This window comes from Vigna unguiculata, chromosome 7 (genome assembly GCF_037176805.1).
Source record: "Vigna unguiculata cultivar grain cowpea cultivar isolate G323 ecotype 2 chromosome 7, ASM3717680v1, whole genome shotgun sequence".
In the NCBI taxonomy this organism is placed as follows: Eukaryota; Viridiplantae; Streptophyta; class Magnoliopsida; order Fabales; family Fabaceae; genus Vigna; species Vigna unguiculata.
In genome coordinates this window covers 30,692,674-30,716,345 of record NC_140798.1, presented here as the reverse complement: position 1 = coordinate 30,716,345, position 23,672 = coordinate 30,692,674, and the positions used below count along the sequence as shown (strand labels likewise).

General features: G+C 35.4%; 2 protein-coding genes across 6 annotated transcripts; one reads left to right on the top strand and one right to left on the bottom strand.

Annotated features, from left to right (window-relative positions):
* The first annotated feature begins 1,271 nt into the window (after positions 1-1,271).
* LOC114191522 (histone-lysine N-methyltransferase EZA1-like) lies at positions 1,272-17,470 on the top strand. Of its 5 annotated transcripts, none has more exons than XM_028080735.2 (17): positions 1,272-1,486; positions 1,924-2,025; positions 2,379-2,644; positions 2,829-2,990; positions 3,277-3,361; positions 3,498-3,650; positions 3,734-3,781; positions 3,863-3,934; positions 4,286-4,914; positions 5,937-6,090; positions 6,731-6,951; positions 7,261-7,392; positions 15,968-16,055; positions 16,171-16,218; positions 16,304-16,432; positions 16,602-16,679; positions 16,784-17,470. In XM_028080735.2, the coding sequence occupies exons 1-17, from the start codon at positions 1,445-1,447 to the stop codon at positions 16,973-16,975; spliced, it is 2,601 nt and encodes an 866-aa protein (XP_027936536.2). In that variant the 5' UTR covers positions 1,272-1,444; the 3' UTR covers positions 16,976-17,470. The 5 variants fall into 5 exon arrangements, with proteins under 5 accessions (XP_027936536.2, XP_027936535.2, XP_085532040.1 ...); XM_028080734.2 differs by having other exon boundaries at positions 3,731-3,781; XM_085675914.1 differs by having other exon boundaries at positions 1,275-1,483.
* On the bottom strand, positions 13,533-15,260 carry LOC146884782 (uncharacterized). The gene has a single exon (XM_085675915.1). It carries the CDS (start codon positions 14,683-14,685, stop codon positions 13,696-13,698), a length of 990 nt encoding a protein of 329 aa, XP_085532041.1. The 5' UTR covers positions 14,686-15,260; the 3' UTR covers positions 13,533-13,695.
* Positions 17,471-23,672: the final 6,202 nt, after the last annotated feature.

The following is a 23,672-nucleotide window of genomic DNA, read 5'->3' as shown; positions in this document are numbered from 1 at the left end:
TTCAACTTTACTTAAAATTGTTTTAAAATTTTAAATTTATATGTGTTTTATTGTAACATGAACTAGGTAATTTTATGAATTTTCTTCTATTAACATTATTTTCTATTAACAACTTTTAAACCATTTTAAATAAAGTTCAATGTAAAATATTAATTAAATGAACTTAATTTGGTTAAAAATATTTACTTGAAATATCAATTTTGATGGAAATATTTGTGTACATTTATACAGAAATTAAATTTGATTTCAATTTGGAGAGGGACAAAATTGCCCATTTTTACAAAAATTGGGACTAAATTGAGACAAATTAAAATAAAGGGACCAAATTGAGACTAAGAAAATGACACGTGGCGTAATATTGACACATGTCACTGTCACTGCCACGTGACACAATGACAGCTTGACACGTGACATTTTTTTTTAATTTTTTAAAAAAAATTAAAAATAAAATTAAAAATAAAAAAAAATTCAAAAAAAATTCAAAAAAAATTCAAAAAATCGAGGAACTGACACGTGACACTCCCTCTAACGGCGTCAACGTTGACTTAACGGCAAGGGCAAACGTGAGACATTTCAACAAAAAAGGGGACCATTTTGAGACTTTTAAAAATTTGGGTACCATTTTGAGATTTTGACTCCAAAATGGGACCAAAGGCATAATTAAACCTATTTTTAACGGTGAAATGAATCACGATAAATGTCGGACAGATATGTTAAGTCAATCCCGTCACACAGCACTAAACCATTCTGTCTCCATCCTTCCACACCTTTATAATTATTTTTCAGTTCAGAGCACAAAACATAGATGCAACTAATTGTTTGCTCTTCACATAAAGGAGCATTATAATTAGTGCACCTCTTTCCAAGGCATCTTCATACACAAACTTCTTATTTTGTGATGGTACATGTAAATTATATATTAGATGTAGTATTTATAAATTTAATACCAAAGTTTTAGATTCAAAGTATGTCAAAATAGTTAAATTGAACTCTTAAAAAACCCATCTTTGCATATTGCAATAATACAATTGGAATAATGTACCAACACAATTGACCTTAGTATATATATATATTTTTTCACCTTACGGTTAAAAGGACGCGAGGAAATGACCACAAAAGGTGGATGGATCGGTCCAAATTAAAGGTAATTAACTCCCACAATATCCCACAATATAGGCAATAGCGTAAAATATAACGAAAAAAACAGTAGCAGAAAATAGTAGCGGTGGTGAATAGCGCGTACCTTACCATTTATACGCAACCACCAAAAATTACGTTGCGTTTGTTTCCGCGGTAGGCCATGTAACCAAACGTGTCAAAACTCAGAAGTTGTTACTTTCTTTCTCTTCTTTCTTACACAGCACACACGAGAGTGAGTGAGTCTCTCTTTTTCTTCTTCCACTTCCTTCGATCGACTGACTCCACACCACACGGCACATCATCGATGGTGTCAAAACCTACCGACTCCGTTTCCAAACCTCGAGTAGTTAGTTTCTCTCTCTTTCTTCTATTTAACAATAACTAGATAACTTGCTGTTTAATGCTTCAATTCCTTTTTTCTATTTTGACTCAAAGGAATCGGTGGCGTAACTGCTTTTCAGAATTTGACTATGCCTGTATAGAATTTTGAATTTGACATGATAGTCACGAGCGAACATCATTTAAGAGCTCTCTGTTTCTCTATCTCTCTGTAATTGAATATCACAAGACTTGATTCGGGAGTAGGGCTTTTGGATTGTGCTTAGTCTTCAATGTTGGTTTCTGTTTTGTTGTGGATTTTTCGTTACTGATTAAATGGTCCTTTTGCTTCGTCGAGTGAGAATTGAAATTTTACGCCGCTACTGCATGTAGCGGATTTTGTTTTATGATTTTCTATTTTCTGTACTTTTGAAATGGTAACTTTTTGTTCTGTAATGTCGACAGAAACAACTTGGAGAGGCTGCAAATGATGTATTGGGAACCTTGTCCCTCAAGATAAATCAGTTGAAAAAGCAAATCCAGGCGGAGAGAATTGTATACATTAAAGTAAGATTGAAACGGGTTTAAGCTGCCTTAGCTTTATTCTTCTAGGAAAGAGTCCAGACTTTTATAGTTTGTTGGCTGAGACATAACTTTTTGTTTCTATTTATTCGAGAAGATGACCTTAAACTCTATCTCGTAACATTTGTTATTGTATGCGAATTCGATTGTCTATAAATTTTATTTCAGTTCTTGTTTGACATTCTGACAGAGAGTTAATTTTTCTAATTTGGTTATATTGGTGAGAAGTCTTTGTATGAGCTGCAAGCAGTTTTTCTTTTCATGTTTCTTCGAAAATTTCAATGTTGAGAGGGCTCTTTTTGTACTCATTGCAATCAACCTTAGTTATATTTCTGCAGGAAAAAATTCAGAGCAATGAGAAGAAGCTACAATGTCATACCTCAGGAGTCCTATCGGCAATATCAACAAGGGGTTCTTCACAGGAGGAAAATAGGAAAACTCCAATTCTTTCTAGAATTGACCGTCCTTTATGTAAATTCAGTGGTTTCTCTCCAGTCTCAGGAGACAAAGACCACAGCAATCAAGATGTATTATCTGCTACAAGTATCAAAATACCATATATTGAAAGATTACCGCCGTATACCTCTTGGATATTTCTGGACAGGTGTTTTAACTTTCAAATAATTAATTTCTCTCCTGATGGGTCTGTTGTGCAATTTTTTTTTTTCCAAATTGAAACTACCTGCTTTCCATTTTAAAACAGAAACTGAGATTTCAAAATTTATTGATCGGTGAGTACGCAGATTTATAATGTTTTTATGCTATTTTAAATCTTTCACACGCATCAGAAATCAGAGAATGGCTGAAGATCAGTCAGTTGTTGGAAGAAGAAGAATCTACTATGATCAACATGGAAGTGAAGCACTGATATGTAGTGACAGTGAGGAAGAGTTAACAGAACATGAGGAAGAAAAACATGAATTTTCCGAGGCTGAAGACCGTGTAATGTGGTAAGTTAAAATGAATAGGATAGAGCTGTTTAAAGAAGGTCCATTTATTTCTGAAGATTCAATGGAAGTAGAACAATCTTGATTGTAACATTTCTCATTAGCCATATGAATATCATTTAATTGACAAGTAAGATCAATGTTTTGTTGGCGTGCAAATAACTGTTTAAGTGTTCAGGAAACAATACTTTTATTGTGATCGCACAAGAATTTTAATAACATTTATAAACTTTATGAAATGTTCAACGTTTTTCCTTTCAATAATTATTGTCTTTATTTGATTTGCTAGGATGGCATTTGAGGAATATGGGTTAAATGAGGAGGTACTGAATATTGTTAGCGAATTTGTTGGGGGCACCAGTTCAGAAATTCAGGTAATCTTGCATAACTTGTGGAACGAGATTATGCTTCATGGTTGTTAATCTAACTTTAAAAGAAAAACATGCATCTGGTGATTTACATTGTGAAGCAATTTTTATTTCTGGGAGAAATTTTGGAAACAATCTGCAGGAGAGGTACAAAAGTATAAAGGAAAAGAACATTGGTATGTTGGATCAGCATTTGGAAAACCCAGGAGATTATGAATGTATTGGCATCTCTCCAGAGAAAAGCCTGAGTGCTGCATTAGATTCGTTTGATAATCTTTTTTGTCGCCGGTGCCTAGTAAGTACTAAAAGCATGATACTTTTATCATTTTATCATCTCATAGTAAGTGCATCCATTCTTTCTTGCTTTTCATACAGCAGATTTTTGATTGTCGTCTGCATGGCTGTTCTCAACCTTTAGTATATCCTGTAAGTAACTGTATCCTGTGTTATTTTCAACTCAATCCATAGTTTCCTCATCCATAAGACTAATTTGATGGTTTACTTCAGAGTGAAAAGCAGACAGTATGGTGTGATCCTGAAGGTGACAAGAAACCATGCAGTGATCAGTGTTACCTTGAGGTATTTTTCCTTGTCTGAGATACATATTTGTCAAATTTTGAATTTTTTACTGGTTTTCAATTCTAAAAGATGAAATTAGTCACACCACCCGCTCCCCCGGTATTCAGTTGAACAGGTTTTCATTGACTGTCGACCATTATAAAATAGATATGCTCTGTTGATTTATATTGGAAGTCAATGCAGTCAATTTTTTTGTATGAGGCATGTTGGCTTATTAAGGTGTGCTTTAGACGTAGTATATGGTGACTGATTCTATGCGTGTGTCTGTTTATCTTTTGGTGTCCACTTTTTCACCCAACTTCAATTTAAACTCAAGTGTTTCTTGTATTTGATTGCCATTTCAATTACCAGAAGTTAAATGAAGTCAAAGGTGTGTCAACAGATGCAACTTCTGGGTCTGATCAAAATAAGAGAACTACAACTATGGAAGAGGCAGATGGGATATTGGCACCCTCCACTATAGAGGAACCTGGTAATCAGAGTACAGCACCTTTTGGAACAGAAGTTGATTGTCATGGATCTCTCAATTTAAATGTTCCTATCTCATTAAGTGTGGAAAAACGGAAAGTCACAAATCTGTCAGACACAGCACTTTGTGACTCAACAACCCCTCCTGATGGTTCTCAAAATTCTAATAAAAAACTGAAGACTATCTCAAATGATGTAATTACTGTAAATAGTGATTCTAGCAATAACCTCTTGGGTGCATGTGATGAAAGTAAACATACTATTACTTGTGCAATTTTGGACAAATCTGATAAACATAATTCGAATAAATTAATAGACCCTTCTAGTACTTGCGATACGGATGAGCAGGACAAAAGTATTGGGGATGGACCCAAAGATCCTACAAGTAAGATAGAATTTAAGTTTCCCAGTTCAATGGAAGGGAAAGTTGATGCGATGCCAGGCCTCTCAGATTGGAAACCTCTAGAGAAAGAATTATACTTGAAGGGAGTAGAGATGTTTGGAAGAAATAGGTATGGAGCTTTTCTGTTTCTGTTGAGAAATGCAAGGATGTCACCAAATTTAATTTATAGTGTGTCTATTCACTTTCTCATGTCTAGTATATGTTTCTTTTGCTTGTTTGCACACTGTTTTGTTTTGATTTTATTTTATTTCACTTATCACTGTTGTTGTTGTTGTTATGGAAGTTACACTTTTCTTTGCCTTTAAATGCTACAAACCCAACCTCTTGTTTTAACTTCAATTTCAATTAATATTCTGGAAGATGTGAGTAATTACGGAAAATAAAGCTTTTAACTTCGAAAGAGTTTGTAAAATTTTTTGTACTTTCATATGTTTTCTACTGAGTGAAATGAGTGTTTTTTGTTTCTTGGAAGTAACATATTGTCTTGCACTCATGTTCTGGAAGAAATCATTGAGCACTTGATCTCTCCCCTCCAGTACCCTCCAAAAATAAAATAATAAAAGTGGGTAGAAATAAAGAGTTCATCTAAATGAGAGGGAACCCACCCTCCACATGCTTGATGGGGTTTGGTGAGGGAAGGTTAATGGAGTGGAGGGGGAAGGGGAGAGCAACAAGTAACTTGAAATGTTACCAAAATGTCATCTTGTACTAGCTTCGCCTGTATCACAAAATTGTATGACCAATTTAGATTAATACCTGTATCCTAGTAGTGGAAATGCTGTACCTCTGAAATAAATAACCTTCACAATTGTCCGTGGAATTTGATGTATTACACATTATATCCATATAACATATCATGTAGTTATTTGTGAAATAATCTTATTTCTTGTGCTAGTGTTGTGCTCTATTGCAACAGCCCTTTTCATTGTACTATGCAATTAATAATAACTAATGATTTTCTCTGAGCGGCAAGTAATAGCAACCCATTGTAGGAAGCTTATCCAGTTGTTACTAATGGTTCTTATGCAAATGAAACTAAAAGCATATTGCATTTTCCTGTCATATACTTTTACTTCATGTTAGTTCTAATTTAATTTTGTGCTCATGTAAAGTGAAACTCGTAATCTGCAGCTGCCTCATAGCAAGGAACTTACTTTCTGGATTAAAGACTTGCATGGAAATAGCTACTTACATGCATGCTGGAGGAGTGTCAATGTCCCATGGGTCTATCATTGCACCTAGTTCAATCATGGATGACAAGGGAAAATTTGATGCAGAGTACACGGTGAGAATTCAAGCTTTCCTGTTTCCATCTTCTTTGCCCTACTACTTTCTTGTGTAGGTTTTGTAATATACCAATAGGTTATATGACCAATCTTTTTATTTAAAAAATTATATAACCAACATCAATATTTTCTGAAATTTCTTTGCAAATAGGATAATTGGTATCTCAATAGGCTAGTTAGGCATCGAACTTCAAAATATATGAATTATCTTTGATTGAAGGAATTCTTTTGGCTTTTTTATTTGGCTGCCTCATAAATAGGGTGCTTATTTGGCTTTCTTTTGGCTTTTGAGTTGATAAATATTCTTTCTTTATTACCTCTGCCACCATACTTCATTTGTATGATGAGTTCTTTTTTTTTTTTTAGATAAAACATCATTTGGCTGCACTTACATTTATTATGAGGGTGCTTATTTGGCTTTCTTTTGGCTTTTGAGTTGATAAATATTCTTTCTTTATTACCTCTGCCACGATACTCCATTGTATGATGAGTTTTTTTTTTTTTTTTTAAATAAAACATCATTTGGCTGCACTTACATGTATTATGCTACTTTTGTTCTGAAAACTTCTACCAACCTTTATGAGCACACTCTACTTTAGATGCCAACTAAATTCCTTCGTATCTGGGTTTTCATGCTAGGACCAGGAGATGCCATCTAGGTCACGATTGCTGAGGAAAAGGGGCAAAACAAGGAAGTTTAAATATTCTTGGAAGTCTACTGGCCACCCATCAATATGGAAAAGAATTGCTGATGGGAAAAACCAATCTTGCAAGCAGTATACGCCATGTGGATGTCAGTCAATGTGTGGAAAGGAATGTACTTGCGTTAATGGTGGAACATGCTGTGAAAAGTATTGCGGGTATTTCACTTTTCATTTAATTATGTAGCTTTTATTAATATAATGGAAGAGAAAATTGCAAGACATCTTGCAAGAAATCTGGATTGATGATCAAATATGGTTTCCCTTGGTTAGCAAACCTTTGAACATAATACAAGAAGCAATCATCTATTTCTGAGGAGCAACAGATGTGAAACTGTCAATATAAAGCTATTTCTTCAAAACTCTTTTTTCAGTGGTTAGGTTCCTATAAAATGCACTTTCAACTTAATGTGTAGTTGTGTTCGTAAATCATGATTTAATATAATAAATTGGTTTTTCTACCTTCAGTTGTTCAAAAAGCTGCAAAAATCGATTCAGAGGATGCCATTGTGCCAAGAGTCAGTGCAGAAGTCGACAATGTCCTTGTTTTGCTGCAGGACGGGAATGTGACCCAGATGTTTGTCGGAATTGCTGGGTTAGGTATTATGGCGATTATTTTTTCTGTGAAATTTATTTTAAGACTGCTAGTTTTTGAATGAACATATCTCCATTCTATTGCTTCACCTGATTAAGAAAGTCATTATTCAAAAAATCACCTGTAATATTTGTGCACCAATAATCCAGTATTTCAGTAGTATCTGCTCAATTTGGTTGTTTCTGTGTATTACACAAACCTTTTGTAAATTTTTCAGTCATATATATCGACTGACTTGAGAAACCAAAGTTACACTCTTGGAATCATTTTTTTTTATATCTGGTTTATATAAATATATTATTATTTTTAGCAAATATTAATTTGTCCCTTTTAAATATAATGAATGTTTGTTTTTCTTATTAATAAATAGCAAGAAAGGATTTTAAAATCCATTAATAATGTGGGTAAATTTGATACATCAGTATCGTTATTTTAAAATTTCAACAAAATCTACTGAAATAATTACTTTTTATTGGTGTGTTGTGATTGTATTAGAAGCGTATTTTATTAAGGATAAGAGGGCGTATAATTTATTTCCTTATTTAGTTAGGAGTGATTGCTCCAGATTTTTTCATCAAATTACATCTTATTGTAAAACATCACAATACAAAACTAAACATTATTCAAAGTTCTCTTTTCTCTCTTTCTCCTCCCTCTATACCTAATAAATGCCAGCTGTTCTTGGAACTGTCCTTATTACAAATGTAGGAATAATGAGCACATCGTATATAATCAAGAATATCTAGATCAAATATCTATTATTGTAAATGTTTTCATTTATTCCTGTATCACATCTTACTATTAGAGAACATCAAATATCCTCTATTTATGGTCTTGATTACGTCTTTTCAATATAAATAAACATCCCTGTTATCTCAAAAACTATTGTTTTAGCTTAATGTTTCTCTTTCCTATATTCCTATATGTTGGCCTGGTAAACCCAATGTCTACCGAGGATTTTATTTTTGGCAAACCTTTCTCTCAATTGTATTGATTTCATCTTTTCAGTATAAGTAAAACATCCATGCTCTCAGAAACACACACTTTTAACTATGTCTCTCTTTCCTATGGTTTAATAACATGGTATCTTATAACCATGTTGGCTTAGTAGATCCATTGTTTCTTGAGGATTGTTTTGGCGAATCTTTCTCTCAGGTTCACATGCACTGTTCTAGTGCTACCTCCTACAAGTTTCTAGAGACCATTTTTTTTCTTCGGTACACACAAGTTGGGCTTGTGTTGTGCCTAACTATTGAACTATCCAAACATCAAGGCCAACGTGGGACATCCATCCTTGTGCCCTTTCTCACATCTCTCTCCTGTTCCAACAACCACAACTCCAACTGGTGCATGGCAACGCCTGATGACTGACCAACCTGTGCTCAGGTCACCTCCTCCATACATTCCTTTCCCTGTGGTAGTGGCTCCCTTGGAGTTTGTTTCGTGGTCTAATCTACGTTTCTCTCCTTGGATTATTCTGTTCCAGATTTCAAGGAAAAAACGCATCTTCCAGCACCTCATCAACTTTCATAACAAGTTCTTCCATGTAGTCACTTTCGCACAATGTCAATCTTCTCTCATCACCATTAGGCGTCTCTTCCATGACCCAGGATGCTTCTACAACCCTTCTTCATATATATCAATGTCGTTTAAGGCCTATTAGAATTCAAATATGGGACCTATCTTCAACGAATAATGTTGTAGTGGAGGCTATTTCTGATCTTTCCCCAACACTATCTCCCATATTGAATTCAGTCTCTTCTACACATTTGATGCATAACCTGTCTCACTATACTAACTAAATTTATCATCGTCTTTCACCATACATATATTTGTTTGTCCTTGTTATCATTTGTTCCTATTCCTAATTGTCTAGATAAAGCTTTATCTCACTTAACCTCTCTTAAAGTGGTGACAACGAGTGATTGATGAGATATGTGTTCTTCAAAGTAGATACTTAGGAGTTTGTTCCTGTTCCAATTGGTAAATTAATTGTTGGTGTCGGTGATTTGACATTCCTGAAATGGAAATGGTAAAATTAATTGCTATAAAACTTGTTTTGTTTTGTTGTCAAAGGACGTACACAAATCTATGGCCAAAATTACATTGACACTTTCTTTTCAATTGCCAAAAGGATATCTATTCGACTTCCCTTTTCTTATTCACCATTAGATGTTATCTACTTGACATCAAGAATGCATTTCTACATGGTGACTTTGACGAGGAAGTTTACATAGAGCAATCTCTTGGATTTGTTGCTCGAGGCCATATAGGGACTTTTGCATATACAACATACATATCTATCGTATTATATATGTGATGAGGCAATTATAAGAAGGATATTATCCAGCTGAAAGACTTCACTTTAACTCATCCTGAGTGTAGTAAGTCCATTTTTAAGTTCTCACTGTCAAGACCTTTTGGAGGGAGCCGTAAGGATACTAAGATATATTAAGAATGTTCATGACAAAGACCTCATTTAAGGGAAATACTTAAATTTTTGGGTATTTTGATGTTGACTTGGCAAGGTCACCAAGCAACAGACGTTCCACTTCAAGGTATTGTGTGGAAAAGTAAGAAACAAAATGTAATAACACCAGTTGCACAAGCAAAATATAGGCAATGACCTTTGTCACTGATAGAAACTAGGGAAAACTGAAAAAGATAGTATGTATTATTTAGCAATTTATGCAGTAAAACAGTAATGGGCTATAATTCTGCAGCAAAACAATAATTCCAGAGTCATAGACTCCTCCAGAGAATACCTCTCCTTCCACCCAAAAGACTAACTAACTGCCCTCCACCACTCTCTTCTCTCCCATATACCCAAACCCACCAAAATAGAATCTCTTACACGTCAGCCCTGCTTCCTAACTAATTTCTCACTCCTTCCCCACTTGGCCCCACTTTCTTTCTTCTGGTATAAACATTCCATATCTTGGGCCTACCGTTAATAATTGTGCCTTGTTGAGTAACAGGCCCATGCTCCTTTCTCACTGTATGACTCTTATTTGGAGTCCTATCATTACCCTCCTCTGCAACTACAGCCTTGTCCTCAAGGCTGAATAAAGGAAATTGACTTTGCAATAGCACTTCATCTTCCCATGTTGTCTCTTCCTCCGTTCTTCCCTTCCACTTCACCAACCATTGCTTGATAATGGTACCCTCCTTAGAAATTTCCCGAACTGCTAACACTGCCTCGGGCTCTTCCATCCCTTCTTCCTCTATGCCCAATTCTTGTGGCAAAACAGATTCCACCACATGGTTCCCAATCGCCTTTTTCAGTTGAGAAATGTGAAAAATTGGGTGTACTCTGGCTGATTCTGGCAGTTGCACCTTATAAGACACTGCTCCAATTTTCTGAATTATTGGGAAAGGTCCATAATACCTAGGTGCCAACTTTTGATTAATACGTCGAGCTATGGTCTGCTGCCTATGTGGCCGCAATTTGACAAACACCCACTCTCCCACCTCCAATTGCATGAACCTACGTTTTTTGTCTGCAAATTTCTTCATCTGCTGTTGAGCTTGCAACAAGTGATATTTCAATTGTCGAATGGCCTCATCTCTATCAACCAAGTCAGCTGCTACTGTTTCCACTCGCGTTTCCCCTTGTGTAAAACGCACTAATGGAGGTGGTGTTCTCCCATAAACCACTTCAAAAGGAGTTTTGCCAGTAGATCCATGAAACGTAGTATTATACCATAGCTCAACAATCTTTCTTGCGGTGTAAGGATGTTTCAGCAAAATGAAATGACCATATTTAGACAACCGGTCCACCACCACCAATATCGCCTGAAACCCTTTTGATTTGGGCAATCCTAGAATGAAATCTAGGGAAACATCTTCCCAAATCCTATCCGGAATAGGTAAGGGTTGAAGTAATCCTGCTGGAGAAGTTGCCTCATACTTCTGGCGTTGGCAGACCTCACATGCCTTAACAAATTCTTGAACCATCCCCTTCATACCAGTCCAATAGACATTTCCTGCAATACGTTTATAGGTTCTTAGAAAACCCGAGTGACCACCGGCTGGTGACGAATGAAACTCAGTTAAAATGGTTGGAATTAACGATGACTTTGCTGATAACACCAATCTGTTTTTGTAAAATAACACCCCTCGATGTTTGCTGAAACACGCAACCGATGAGTCCCCTTGCTGCAACTTCTGCACCACTTGCTTCAAGAAAGGGTCCGATTTAACTTCCTTTTGGACATGTTGTTCCTGCAGCCATATTGGAAAAGATTGAATCTCCTTCAATTCACCATTTTCAAACATTCTTGACAGTGAGTCGGCACCCTTGTTATCCGGACCAGGTTTGTAAATCACCTCAAACTAATATCCCAACAGCTTTGCCAACCAATTTTCTTGAACTGCAGTGGTGATCCTTTGATGTAAAAGGTGTCCCAAGCTTTTTTGGTCAGAATACACCTTGAAACTCCTTCCAATCAGATACGGTCTCCAATGTTGGACAGCTAAGACTAACGCCATTAACTCTTTTTCATAGGCTGATTTATTTAAATTGGTAGGTGACAAAGCTTTACTGAAATAAGCTATTGGGTGACCGTCTTGCATCAACACTGCCCCTATCCCTGCTCTGGAGGCGTCACACTCGATTGCAAATGGCTTGGAAAAATTAGGCAAGGACAATAGAGGAGCGTGAGTCATTACCTTTTTTAATTCTTCAAAAGCCAACTCTGCTGCAGGACCCCAATGAAATCCGTCCTTCTTTGTCAATTCCGTGAGAGGTCTAGCAATCTTACCATAATTCGCAATAAATTTTCGGTAGTACCCCGTCAAGCCCAAAAAACCTCTTACACCCTTTACATTATGAGGAATAGGCCAATTCAACACACTTTTAATTTTTTCTGGGTCCACTGCCACTCCTTTCTTAGAAATTAAATGACCCAAATATTCCACTTGCCTACTCCCAAAAACACACTTCTTTCTATTTACCTTAAAGTATTGTTAACGCAGCAACTCCAACACTATAGCTACGTGTTTCAAATGCTCCCCCCATCCTTTGTTGTACACTAGTATATCATCAAAGAATACTAGAACAAACTTTCGTAAATATGCCTTGAAAATATTATTCATGGTTGATTGAAAAGTTGTCGGGGCGTTAGTCAACCCAAAAGGCATCACCAAAAATTCGTAGTGACCCTCATGTGTCCTAAAAGCCGTTTTATGAACATCTTCCTCCGTCATACGTATTTGATGATATCCCGATTTCAAGTCTAGTTTTGAGAAATAAATCGCTCCATGTAACTCATCTAATAACTCCTCTACAACTGGAATGGGATATTTATCAGGAATTGTGACCCTATTCAATTCCCTATAATCCACACACATGCGCCAAGATCCGTCCTTCTTCTTAACAAGAATGACAGGGCTGGAAAACGCACTTGAACTATGTCTAATAATTCCCTGCTTCAACATCTCCCTAACCTGTTTTTCAATCTCCTCCTTATGGTGATATGGGTATCGGTAAGGATGCACACTAACCGACCCCGTTGTAGGCTGCAATTCAATGGAATGAGTAACAGCCCTGCATGGTGGTAGTCCTTGTGGCTTCTAGAAGACAACCGCAAAATTTGCTAAAATTTGTCGAATATCTCCAACTTGTTTATCCTACAACCCTTGTTTTAAATTGGACTTTTCATCAAGACTATTCCCTTTAACCAAACTCTGGAGGGAAGTCACTGTTTGCCCTTGTTGTCCAGATTTCTTTTGTTTCTAACCGTGTAACTCTATCTGTTTGCCATGCCAAACAAAACTCAAAGTCATCTCTCCCAATCGAAAGTGACCTTCCCAAATCTCTACAACCAAGCAACTCCTAAAATCATGTCTACATCTCCCAACTCTAACACATATGGCGCTACTATAGTAGAGAATTCTCCTAATTGAATTTTCAGCTCTTTACATTTTCCCACAGTTGACACCTTGTGCCCATCTCCCAAACGCACCCCCATCGATTTCCCTTTGTCGACTTTCAACTCCATTACAACCACCACATGAGGAGAAATAAAATTGTGGCTAGCACTACTGTCAATCAACACCCCCAAAGCTACTCCATGGAGACGACCCTCTAAATGCAAGGTTGAAGGACGATTCCGACCCCCACACGATATTTCGACCTCCGCAAACAGCCCCATAGACCCACATTCCAAGGTACGATCAGCTTCCTCCTCTCGCAGCTCAATCGCGATAACCTCCCCCTCTTCATTAATTGTTTCGTCATCTGCTAACACCACCAATCTCAACTGGCGCTCCGCACACTGGTGTAAAGGGTGGTATTTCTCACCACATCAGAAACAAAGCCCCTGAGCCTTCCTGTTCATCAGCTCAGAATACGGTAAGTGCTTCGTATCACGATTGCGATCGGTGGTCGGAGTGCGGTCCATGGATACACGATTACCCTGCGGTGTCACAGATCTTGATTCATGGGGACCCGAACTACTCACCGAAAATGATTTGGATTTTGTCCCTTGTGTTGGGTCTGGTCCAACTCCTAACCTCATTGGATATGGGCCTTGGCCTGACCCAGATCCAAACTTGTCCACTTGACCCATACCCCAATCCCGATTACTTTTCCAAACACGTGCTCCTCCTCTTCTTTGAAATCCATCACCCTGTAATTCGATTTCCACATCTCTAGCCAGACGCATGGCTTGTAGATGGTTCACAGGGTTGAAAGTGCGAACCCTCCGTCGAATCTCTAATCGCAGTCCTCCAATAAAATAGCCCAGGTATTGCTCCTCTGGTAGCCGCGATACTTTAGACGATATGTATTCAAACTCTGCCAAATATTCTTCAACGCTACCCGTCTGCAGCAAATCTTTTAATTCCTCAAAAGGATTATTGCTGGTACGACCCCCATAACGACCTATCAACTCTCGTTTCAGCTGGGCCCACGACAAGTCCTTCTCAGATTCTTGTAGAAGGTTGAACCAATGAATGGTTGCACCTTCCATGCTCAACTTGGCTAAACGAACCTTCACCTCCTCGGTCGAGCCTTGCACCTCAAAATATGTCTCTGCCCTCGTAATCCACCCCACAGGGTCAATGCCGTCAAAAGATGGCAACTCAACCTTCCTCGTCGACATCTTATACTCTGCACCAGACTCCATTCCCAAAAATGGAGATGTTTGATGATCCTCACGCCGTTCTGTATGCAACTTAGCAAACTCCTCCAAAATGGATTGGCGAAATTCCGCCAATGACTGACGTACTAATACTTCCGTTGCTGCCATTTTCTCCTCCAATGCTTCGACTCGGTGAGACATTTTTGGTGGCATGGACAACAATACTAGCTCCCCTCGTGATCCGGCAGGTCGGACCAATGATAGAAACTAGGGAAAACTGAAAAAGATAGTATGTATTATTCAGCAATTTATGCAGTAAAACAGTAATGGGCTATAATTCTGCAGCAAAACAATAATTCCAGAGTCATAGACTCCTCCAGAGAATACCTCTCCTTCCACCCAAAAGACTAACTAACTGCCCTCCACCACTCTCTTCTCTCCCATATACCCAAACCCACCAAAATAGAATCTCTTACACGTTAGCCCTGCTTCATAACTAATTTCTCACTCCTTCCCCACTTGGCCCCACTTTCTTTCTTCTGGTATAAACATTCCATATCTTGGGCCTACCGTCAATAATTGTGCCTTGTTGAGTAACAGGCCCATGCTCCTTTCTCACTGTATGACTCTTATTTGGAGTCCTATCAGTCACTTGTCAAAGAGATTATATTTGAAGCTTTGTATGTAACAACTAGGTAGCATTACACAGCCTCTAATCCTGTTTTTCAAGACTAAATATATTGAGGTAGATTGTTATTTCATAAATGAAAAACTAGAGTTTGGAACAATACCATTAGATTTGTCAATTGTAGTGAATAGCTGGTCGACATATTTATCAAGTCTCTAAGACGCCCTTCGCAGCGAATTGGGCATATATGACTTATATGTTTTAGCTTGAGTAGGACTGTTATAATGTAGAAATAAGGCGCACATCCTATGTAATCATGAGTATCTAGATTATATATAAATTATTAGGAATGTCTTTATTTACTCCTTTATCACGTTTTCATTATTAGAGGAGACTAAATATTTCTATTTGTGGTATTATTCCGTTTTCTAACTGTATATAAAGCATTTATGTTGTCTCAAAATCATACTATTTCAGTTGGATGACTCTCTTTTCTATTGTTTAACTGTCCTAAATTCCTTTAAATTCTTAATGAACTACATTGATTGTAATCATTTACTTCTTAGAACTTTTAGGTGAATTTATCCCTTTTTTAAACAAGTAAAGCAATTCTTGTGCGGAAACAATAGGGTAAATCCTGAACAGATAATTATGCTATTAAATTATTCATCACAGGAACCCATATCCTCCACAAGCCCCACCGCGCCGCACCCAAAACTTTAGAAACCATAAATTGATAATTCTCTATTTAGCGAGTATCTTTTAGTTTAAAACCACCGTATTTCCCTTTACTGCTGTTCAAGTAAAAAATTTCTCAGCGGTTTCCCCTTTTGTATGTTACTTTGACTATATGTTCTTTGTAAACAGTTGTGGTGATGGTTCATTAGGGGAGCCACCCCGGCGTGGAGAAGGTCAATGTGGAAATATGAGGCTTCTTTTAAGGCAACAACAGAGAGTAAGTAACTAGGCGTTTAAAATTATCCAGATTTTAATCTCATGTCATGAATCAAACACCATGATGCATAACTCATGCATTTGGGTCTCACTGTTGCTTTATTGGTGTCTGTCAGATTCTCTTGGCAAAGTCTGATGTTGCAGGATGGGGAGCTTTCTTGAAGGTTATTGATAAGATTAACAGATTCGTTTGTTTTCTAAATTCCAACATTAGCTTGTTCACCTTACTAATTGATGATGATATTTCAGAACCCTGTTAACAAAAATGATTATCTAGGAGAGTACACAGGAGAACTGATCTCCCACCGAGAAGCCGATAAGCGTGGGAAAATATATGACCGCGCCAACTCTTCTTTCCTTTTTGACTTGAATGATCAAGTATCTCACATCTTCTACATTTTTCTTCTGTCTTGTATTATTGTTTCATTATATTTTTGTTACTTTTGTCAACATAGTCTTTTCGGTCAAATTTCTTTCATGGCAAGCTATAACAAGTTGGGACTGCAATCTAATTTAGACCTTAAAGCTGCTTTCTGTTTTTTAACAGTACGTTCTTGATGCTTATCGCAAAGGAGACAAGTTAAAATTTGCAAACCACTCGTCAAACCCCAACTGCTACGCAAAGGTGAGACCAGAAACTCTAATTTTAGGATTTTATAGTACACTTTGGACTAAGTTGCCTTATCTCTGAACTATTACAATTGTTGGCCTCGTGTACTTGTGGCACAGGTGATGCTGGTTGCTGGAGATCACCGAGTAGGCATATTTGCCAAGGAACACATAGATGCTAGCGAGGAGCTCTTCTATGATTATCGCTATGGTCCAGATCAAGCACCGCCATGGGCACGTAAACCTGAGGGTTCCAAGAGCGACGAATCAACAGTTTGTCAAGGCAGAGCAAAGAAACACCAGTCTCATTGATGATTCTGGAATCCTGGACCAAGGTCCAGACATACATATTTTTGGTTTCTAATTCCTTATATTCTCTACATAGACAAATTTGTGACATCCCATTAGGTTCGAGATCAACTGTCACAAAAGAAGGAAACAAATAATCGGTTTTATTGATGCTAAATATGCTTAAATTATGGATAGGACAGAGCTAGCTAGGTAATAAAATGGGCAAGAGATGAAGGCATGATGAAGCAGGTTAATGTTGACATTTCAGTTTCAACAAGCTGCAAACTAGCCTAGCTGTTGGGAACAAAAGCAATAGAATTTCGTTTCAGGTACTAGGCATGACATTTCAGTCAACTAGTTCTTCGAACTTGGTTTTACCCTTCATTTTACGAGTCATCCAAGATATTTATAAATAGAATAAAGTGCACGAAATGAAAAAGAAATATATTTTAAGTGTTAGGACATTTCCTCTAACAGAAAGAAATATATGGTATTTTGTTTTATTATGTGTTATCATTTTAAAGGAGTTTGGATTTTTTACTTATTTTTCTATGTTGTTCCTTTGTTGTGTCTTCAAAATATACCGATGGTCATTAATTTTAAAATTTTAAAATATATTAAAATTATCTTTAAAATACAAAAAAATAGTATATTTTTAATGTTTAGCAGAAGACAGCACACAAAACTCAGTTCAGTAAAGAAACTGAACTCATTTTAAGGATACGATTGGAAAAAACTTACACAATTATAATTTTTTTTTATTTATACTTCAAATGCAAATATAGTATTTACAAGTTGAAAAACCTTTTTTTTAGGATTTAAATCTTCAATTCAATGTTTACTCATGTCAATTCAATGTTTACTCATGTCAAAATATGAAAACTCACATTACAAAAAATGTAGTGCTCTTATTTTTTCCATTCTACAATTTTGATCCATTTATTTTAAGATGAAGACATTTAGTTTTTAAATTTTCAAAAATATAAGTATTTGAGTTTAACTGTCTAATTTAAGACTTTGATATTAATCCTGAGTCACATCTAATGATATTATTTGTCATTTGAACTGTGATCACAACAAATTAAGAAAGTTATGTGTTTCTGGGAAAACAATAACAGAATATCAGGGAACACAAATTACATCTTATCCTAATTACTGACTTCTCAGACTGGTTATTCCTCTGTCGTCTAATGCGGAAGAGACTCTACGATCAAGTCAGCAGAAACTCTCAAAAGTCAAATATTTGAATTAATGAAAGTGTACCCTTTAATTGTCAGGGTCCACGTGCATTTATAAAGTCATTAATTATGTTTTTCCCTTCTTATGGGTTGGACCCTCTTTATTGTGTTGGGCCAATGTTCAGACTCTAAATGGGCCTAGGCCAAGCCCAAGTCTTATGTTAGTGGGTTGACACTAGAGACCTTGCTGTAATTTTCTAAGTTTGGGATTAGCGGTTCTTCTTTATGCGCTATTCTTTAGAGTAGGCGGCTCGAGCCGCCATGTATATTGTCTTGTTCAGTTAATCATCTTTTTACAATAAAACTAGATATAGACAATTTAGACCCAATAATTAATTAGAATCGTCTAGATACAGTATATTATGCAACTCCATGAAAAGTAAGTTAAATTACTTTAAAATAAACAAATAACTTTAGTAAATACAACGGAGTAAATGTCAGCATTAATTAATATATATTTTTTCAAGATTTTGATTTGATACTGTCTAATTCATTTCATATGGTTATGATCATCAACTCAACTTGAAGCAAGCTCACGTTGAGATTTAAGATTTTACAATATAAATAAATAAAATAATATGTAAACAATTTATGTCATTTGATCAAATTCACAATTACATTCAATTCACTTAATTCTCTTTTAACGTATATTTTAACGGAAATTCATGCATTTTTTCATCATAACTTTTTTTTTATTCTGTAAAAAGAAAAATAAAGAAAATGTTGAAGATGAAGATGGGTTGAAATGAACAACCGTAAATAAAAATGCATGATTATAAATTGCGAGAAACTAAATTATTAAGAATAATAAAAGATATGGTAAAAAAAAATTATGAAAACGGTAACTTAAATCGCTACATATATTACTAGATTTGTTCTTTCTTTTTGTATATAGCGTTCACAAAGTTTTTGAATTATATTCACTATTTTTCATCTTTATTTTACATTTGAATTATCTGTTTCTATTTTTCCTTTTCTGACGGTTAAACTAAAATAAAATAAAGAAAAAAATATATAAATTGTGATAACTACTTTAAAAGTGTCTCTGGTGTTAGATGTGTCCCTTTTCACATGTTTTGTAGCAGTTCTCATAAATTAACTCCTCCTTCGATCTGACTTTAATCCTTTCTTGACTTTATCCAAAACAAGTTTTTCTCAATGCTATCTTCCATGGTGCCATGATCGTTGAGCTCTTCGCTGGCTTTTGTTTACTTGAGCATTCTTTCTTTTAATTTTTCTCATGGGTGGGTCCTTTCACCTTCATATATCTATGTCTTATATCATATTACCTCATTTGATTCCTTAAATTCAATTGATTCTCTTAACGATTTCCTCCTTCAATTTCTCGATTTTCAGTGTACTTAACATTATTATGATGATTAAACTAAAACTACTAGTTTTGGAAAAATTGAATGAAAGATTAACTGTATTTATTTTAAAATGTTGAATCAAAATAACATATAAAAAATAAACTAAAATTATATTTTAAACTAACAAATTCTTAACAATGGGTCCTACTTATTTATACGACTTCTAAAACGATGTGTTGGCGTAGGAGATTATGTTCTCCCTAAATATTTTAGAAACTTTAAAATTATATATAGTATATATTATATTAGTGGAAATTAAATGAGATATATTTTTATTTTTTTATAAAGTACAATATTTAATGTTAATAAATAATAAAATATAAAATTAAATACAATAGAAAAAAATATATTGATTGAGATATCTTTCTCATTATATTTTGAATTTCTTAGATATTCTCACTCTCACATTTTTTTTATGAAAAAAAATAAAAAAAATAAACACATTATTTCTATTATTACTTCTCATATATTCTATTTATTTCTTATATATTTTATTCTATAATTGAAGATAGAAAGGACTAACTCTTTTTCTTTATCGCTTGATACTGGAATATTAATTTAGTAAATAGTATTTCTTTTTCTCTCATGTTTAGTGTATATTTATTATTTTATGAATATAGAAAGAAAAGTTATTTATTATATGTTTTTTCATAATTTTTTTTAATTATAACTCGATTTTGATTAAATTTTAATAAATTATTTTTATTCTTAATTTTTTTTAAATAGATTAGATAATAATAAAATAATAGATTATTTTTTTAAAATATAAAAGGAAAGATACATGAGAACAAAACAATATTTTTTCACATATTTTATTATTCACATATTTAGATTTACATGCAATTTTTTTGATAAATCGTATACCAACGCCTTTTCTAAAAAATGTTTCCCTTTTGAAAAATTATATAACAAACAACCTGATCTTAGTACTATACGTGTTTTTGGTTGCATGTGTTACAATAGCACTCTTGTTTTTAACAGAAATAAACTTGATCCACGTGCTAATGTTTGTGTGTTTCTAGGATTTAAAAGTAATGTGAAAGGATACATTGTTCTTGATCTTAAAAATCATAGTATTAATGTTTCTCGAAATGTAGTTTTCTATGAAAATTATTTTCCGTACTCCAGAAAGACCAATGATGATACTAACATGAATTCCTTTGATATACCGTTGCCTGTTTCTGAAAATTACCATTCTATTATGACTAATATTATTAAAAGCCCTTGTGTTGACATTGATAATGTTGATAACGAAAGCTTAAGTTCATGAGGTAGAACCTCATATTGATCACTCTGCTTGTCAACGTGAGTCCAGAGTAAGAAGGCCTCCTTCATACTTGAAAGATTACCATACTTTTTCTGCTGCTTCTGAATTAACTAAAAATGTTAGATATCCTATTGAATCCTATATTTCATATTTAAAAATTTCACCTAGTTTTCGAAAGTTTATCTCTGCTATTGACAGCAATGTTGAGCCTACATCTTATGAGGAAGCCATTAAAGATGAAAGATGGAATGCAACTATGAATGAAGAGGTTCAAGTTCTCCAAAAGAATAACACCTGGACCGTGACCACCCTACCTGAGAATAAGGTTGCTATAGGATGCAGATGGGTGTACAAGACAAAATATAAAGCTGATGTAGACAAATTCAAGGCACGCCTCGTAGCCAAGGGCTACACACAAATGGAAGGTTTGGACTATCTAGATATTTTCTCTCTTGTTGCAAAACTAACCACGGTTTGTCTCTTATTGTCTTTGGCTGCTATAAATGGATGGCGCTTGAAACATTTAGATTTTAACAACGCTTTCCTTCATGGGGATTTGAATGAAGAGGTGTATATGGACCTTCCATTGGGTATGAAGTCAACAAAGCCGAACTAGGTTTGCAAACTGCACAAATCACTTTATGGTCTTAAGCAGGCTAGTCGTCAATGGTATGACAAGCTCTCCACTTTTTTGATTTCTCACCATTTTAAACAAGCTAATGCAGATCATTCTTTATTTACAAAAACAAAGCACTCTAGCATTACTACTCTATTGATTTATGTAGACGACATAATCTTGGCTGGAAACGATTTAGAAGATATCAATAATATAACAAATGAGTTAGATGTATCCTTCAAAATTAAAAATTTGGGAAATCTAACTTATTTTCTTGGTCTCGAGGTGGCAAGGAGCAGCAAGGGAATACATCTCTGCCAGCAGAAATACTGTAAGATTCGAGAAATTTGAATAATTAATTAAATAATTATTTAATAAATGCGGGTAGTATGAGATTTTAAGGCATTTAATGCGGATTGCTATCATGTGGAAAGGTATTAGCTCAAGTGATTGAGAGTACTTTATTATGTGAGAGGACTTGGGTTTGAGTCCTATATATACCAATTGTGTGTTATTTATTTGTTTTTATTTTTAAATATATGTTGAGCATGATTATGAAATGATATAAACATTTAATTATATAAGTTATCATGAAACATGAATTGGTTAAATGGTTGAACATTGATTTGGCATTTGTATGGTTATGGGATCAAGCCTTGGAGAACCCAAATTAAACTTTATTTTTGCTATTTTGGGTTTTGGCTTGAATTTGAAGGGTTAAGGGAAACCTAGATGCATGGGCAGCCAAGGGAGGTTGAAAAACGGACCATAAAGAATCAATGAATGATAATAAACATTGCCATTAAACCTTAAATTCGTTTTTGGTAATTATCTAGCTTTAAGGCACCTTTAAAAGGCCAATGTGAGGTAAAACGAAGGGTTTTGGCAAGCTACGAGTGTACTCAGAAAACAGAACACGATTTTTGAGAGTAGTAAGGTTGGAGTGAAGCTTTGAAGATGAATTGGGAGAGAAAGCCAAAGGGAGATCATTGAGGATCAAGAGAGAATTCACAACAATTCCAAAATTTAAGCCAAGGGAACCAAGTTAGGGGAGCTACTCTATTTGTCATATTAAATTGTATGATTTATGTGGTATGTTGTATGATTGGGTGACTTTTCTACATTAAAATTTTACTGGTTTTAAGTTTCCGGAAATTTCCAGAAACCGCTTGGCGGCTTTGAAGATTCGTCACGCGATGCATGAGCGTGACACCCACTTTTGGGTTGTTTCAGATTAACCGTCGGGCGGCACAAGTGCTTCCGCCAGGCAGCACGAACAATAATGTGATTGATGTGATATTTTTTATGGACTTTATGATATTTTGGGTTGATGCAAAAGTATCCTATGCATGTTGAATGAGATTTGGGAATTTAGGGTTCTTCACGAGTGCGGGAAAAATCTGGGAATTTCCCAGAACTGTATGCACCGCCTGGCGGTAACGAGCTGCCGCCAGGCGATAAGTGTGGTGTTTTGTTAACGAAAAATGCTGTTTTTCGTGTTTTCGCAGAGCAGGTATCGCCGGGCTCTGCTTTCATGCTGCCAGGCGCCACTAATTTTTCTGGTCTGCGCAGTTTTCGTAAAACTGCATTTCCCGATTCGTTAACCGTCTGATTTAGGTGAAATTTTGGAAGGTTTTTCATAACATGTTGTTCTTCACTTTGAACGGTGAAGATTTGAATTAGATGCCTGCAGAGGCAGATATACGTCACTCATGACTGGTTTTTTGAATTCCCTAATAGTATGATTACTAATGGATGATTAAGTGTGCTCAAGTGCTGATATGGCCTTGATTGGTGAATGTATATATATAAACATATAGATGTGTGATTGATGAGTATGTTTATGGTAGTGCTTGTTGAAACATGTTGAATATATGAACCTATATATGTTAGCTCGAATGTATGATGTTATAAGTGTGTGAATAAAGCCACTATTGATGATATCACTATGATCGAGTGGTGCATGATCATGACGGGTTTTGGGAAAGTATGGGAACATGATAATCATAATTTAAAAGTAATGGAATTGCGAGGGCATGCGAAATAACTATATAGCTTTGATTGTGTCTTATGTGGGGTATGTGAATTGTAAGCATGCAAAGGGTAGGAAAAGGAGAAGGGGAAAATAAAGTGTGTGTTGGAATTGATTTAAGAGGTAAGTATATATGAATTATAAAAGAGAGGAATGTGTGCTTATACTTGAAAGATGCATAAGTGTGTTGTTTTG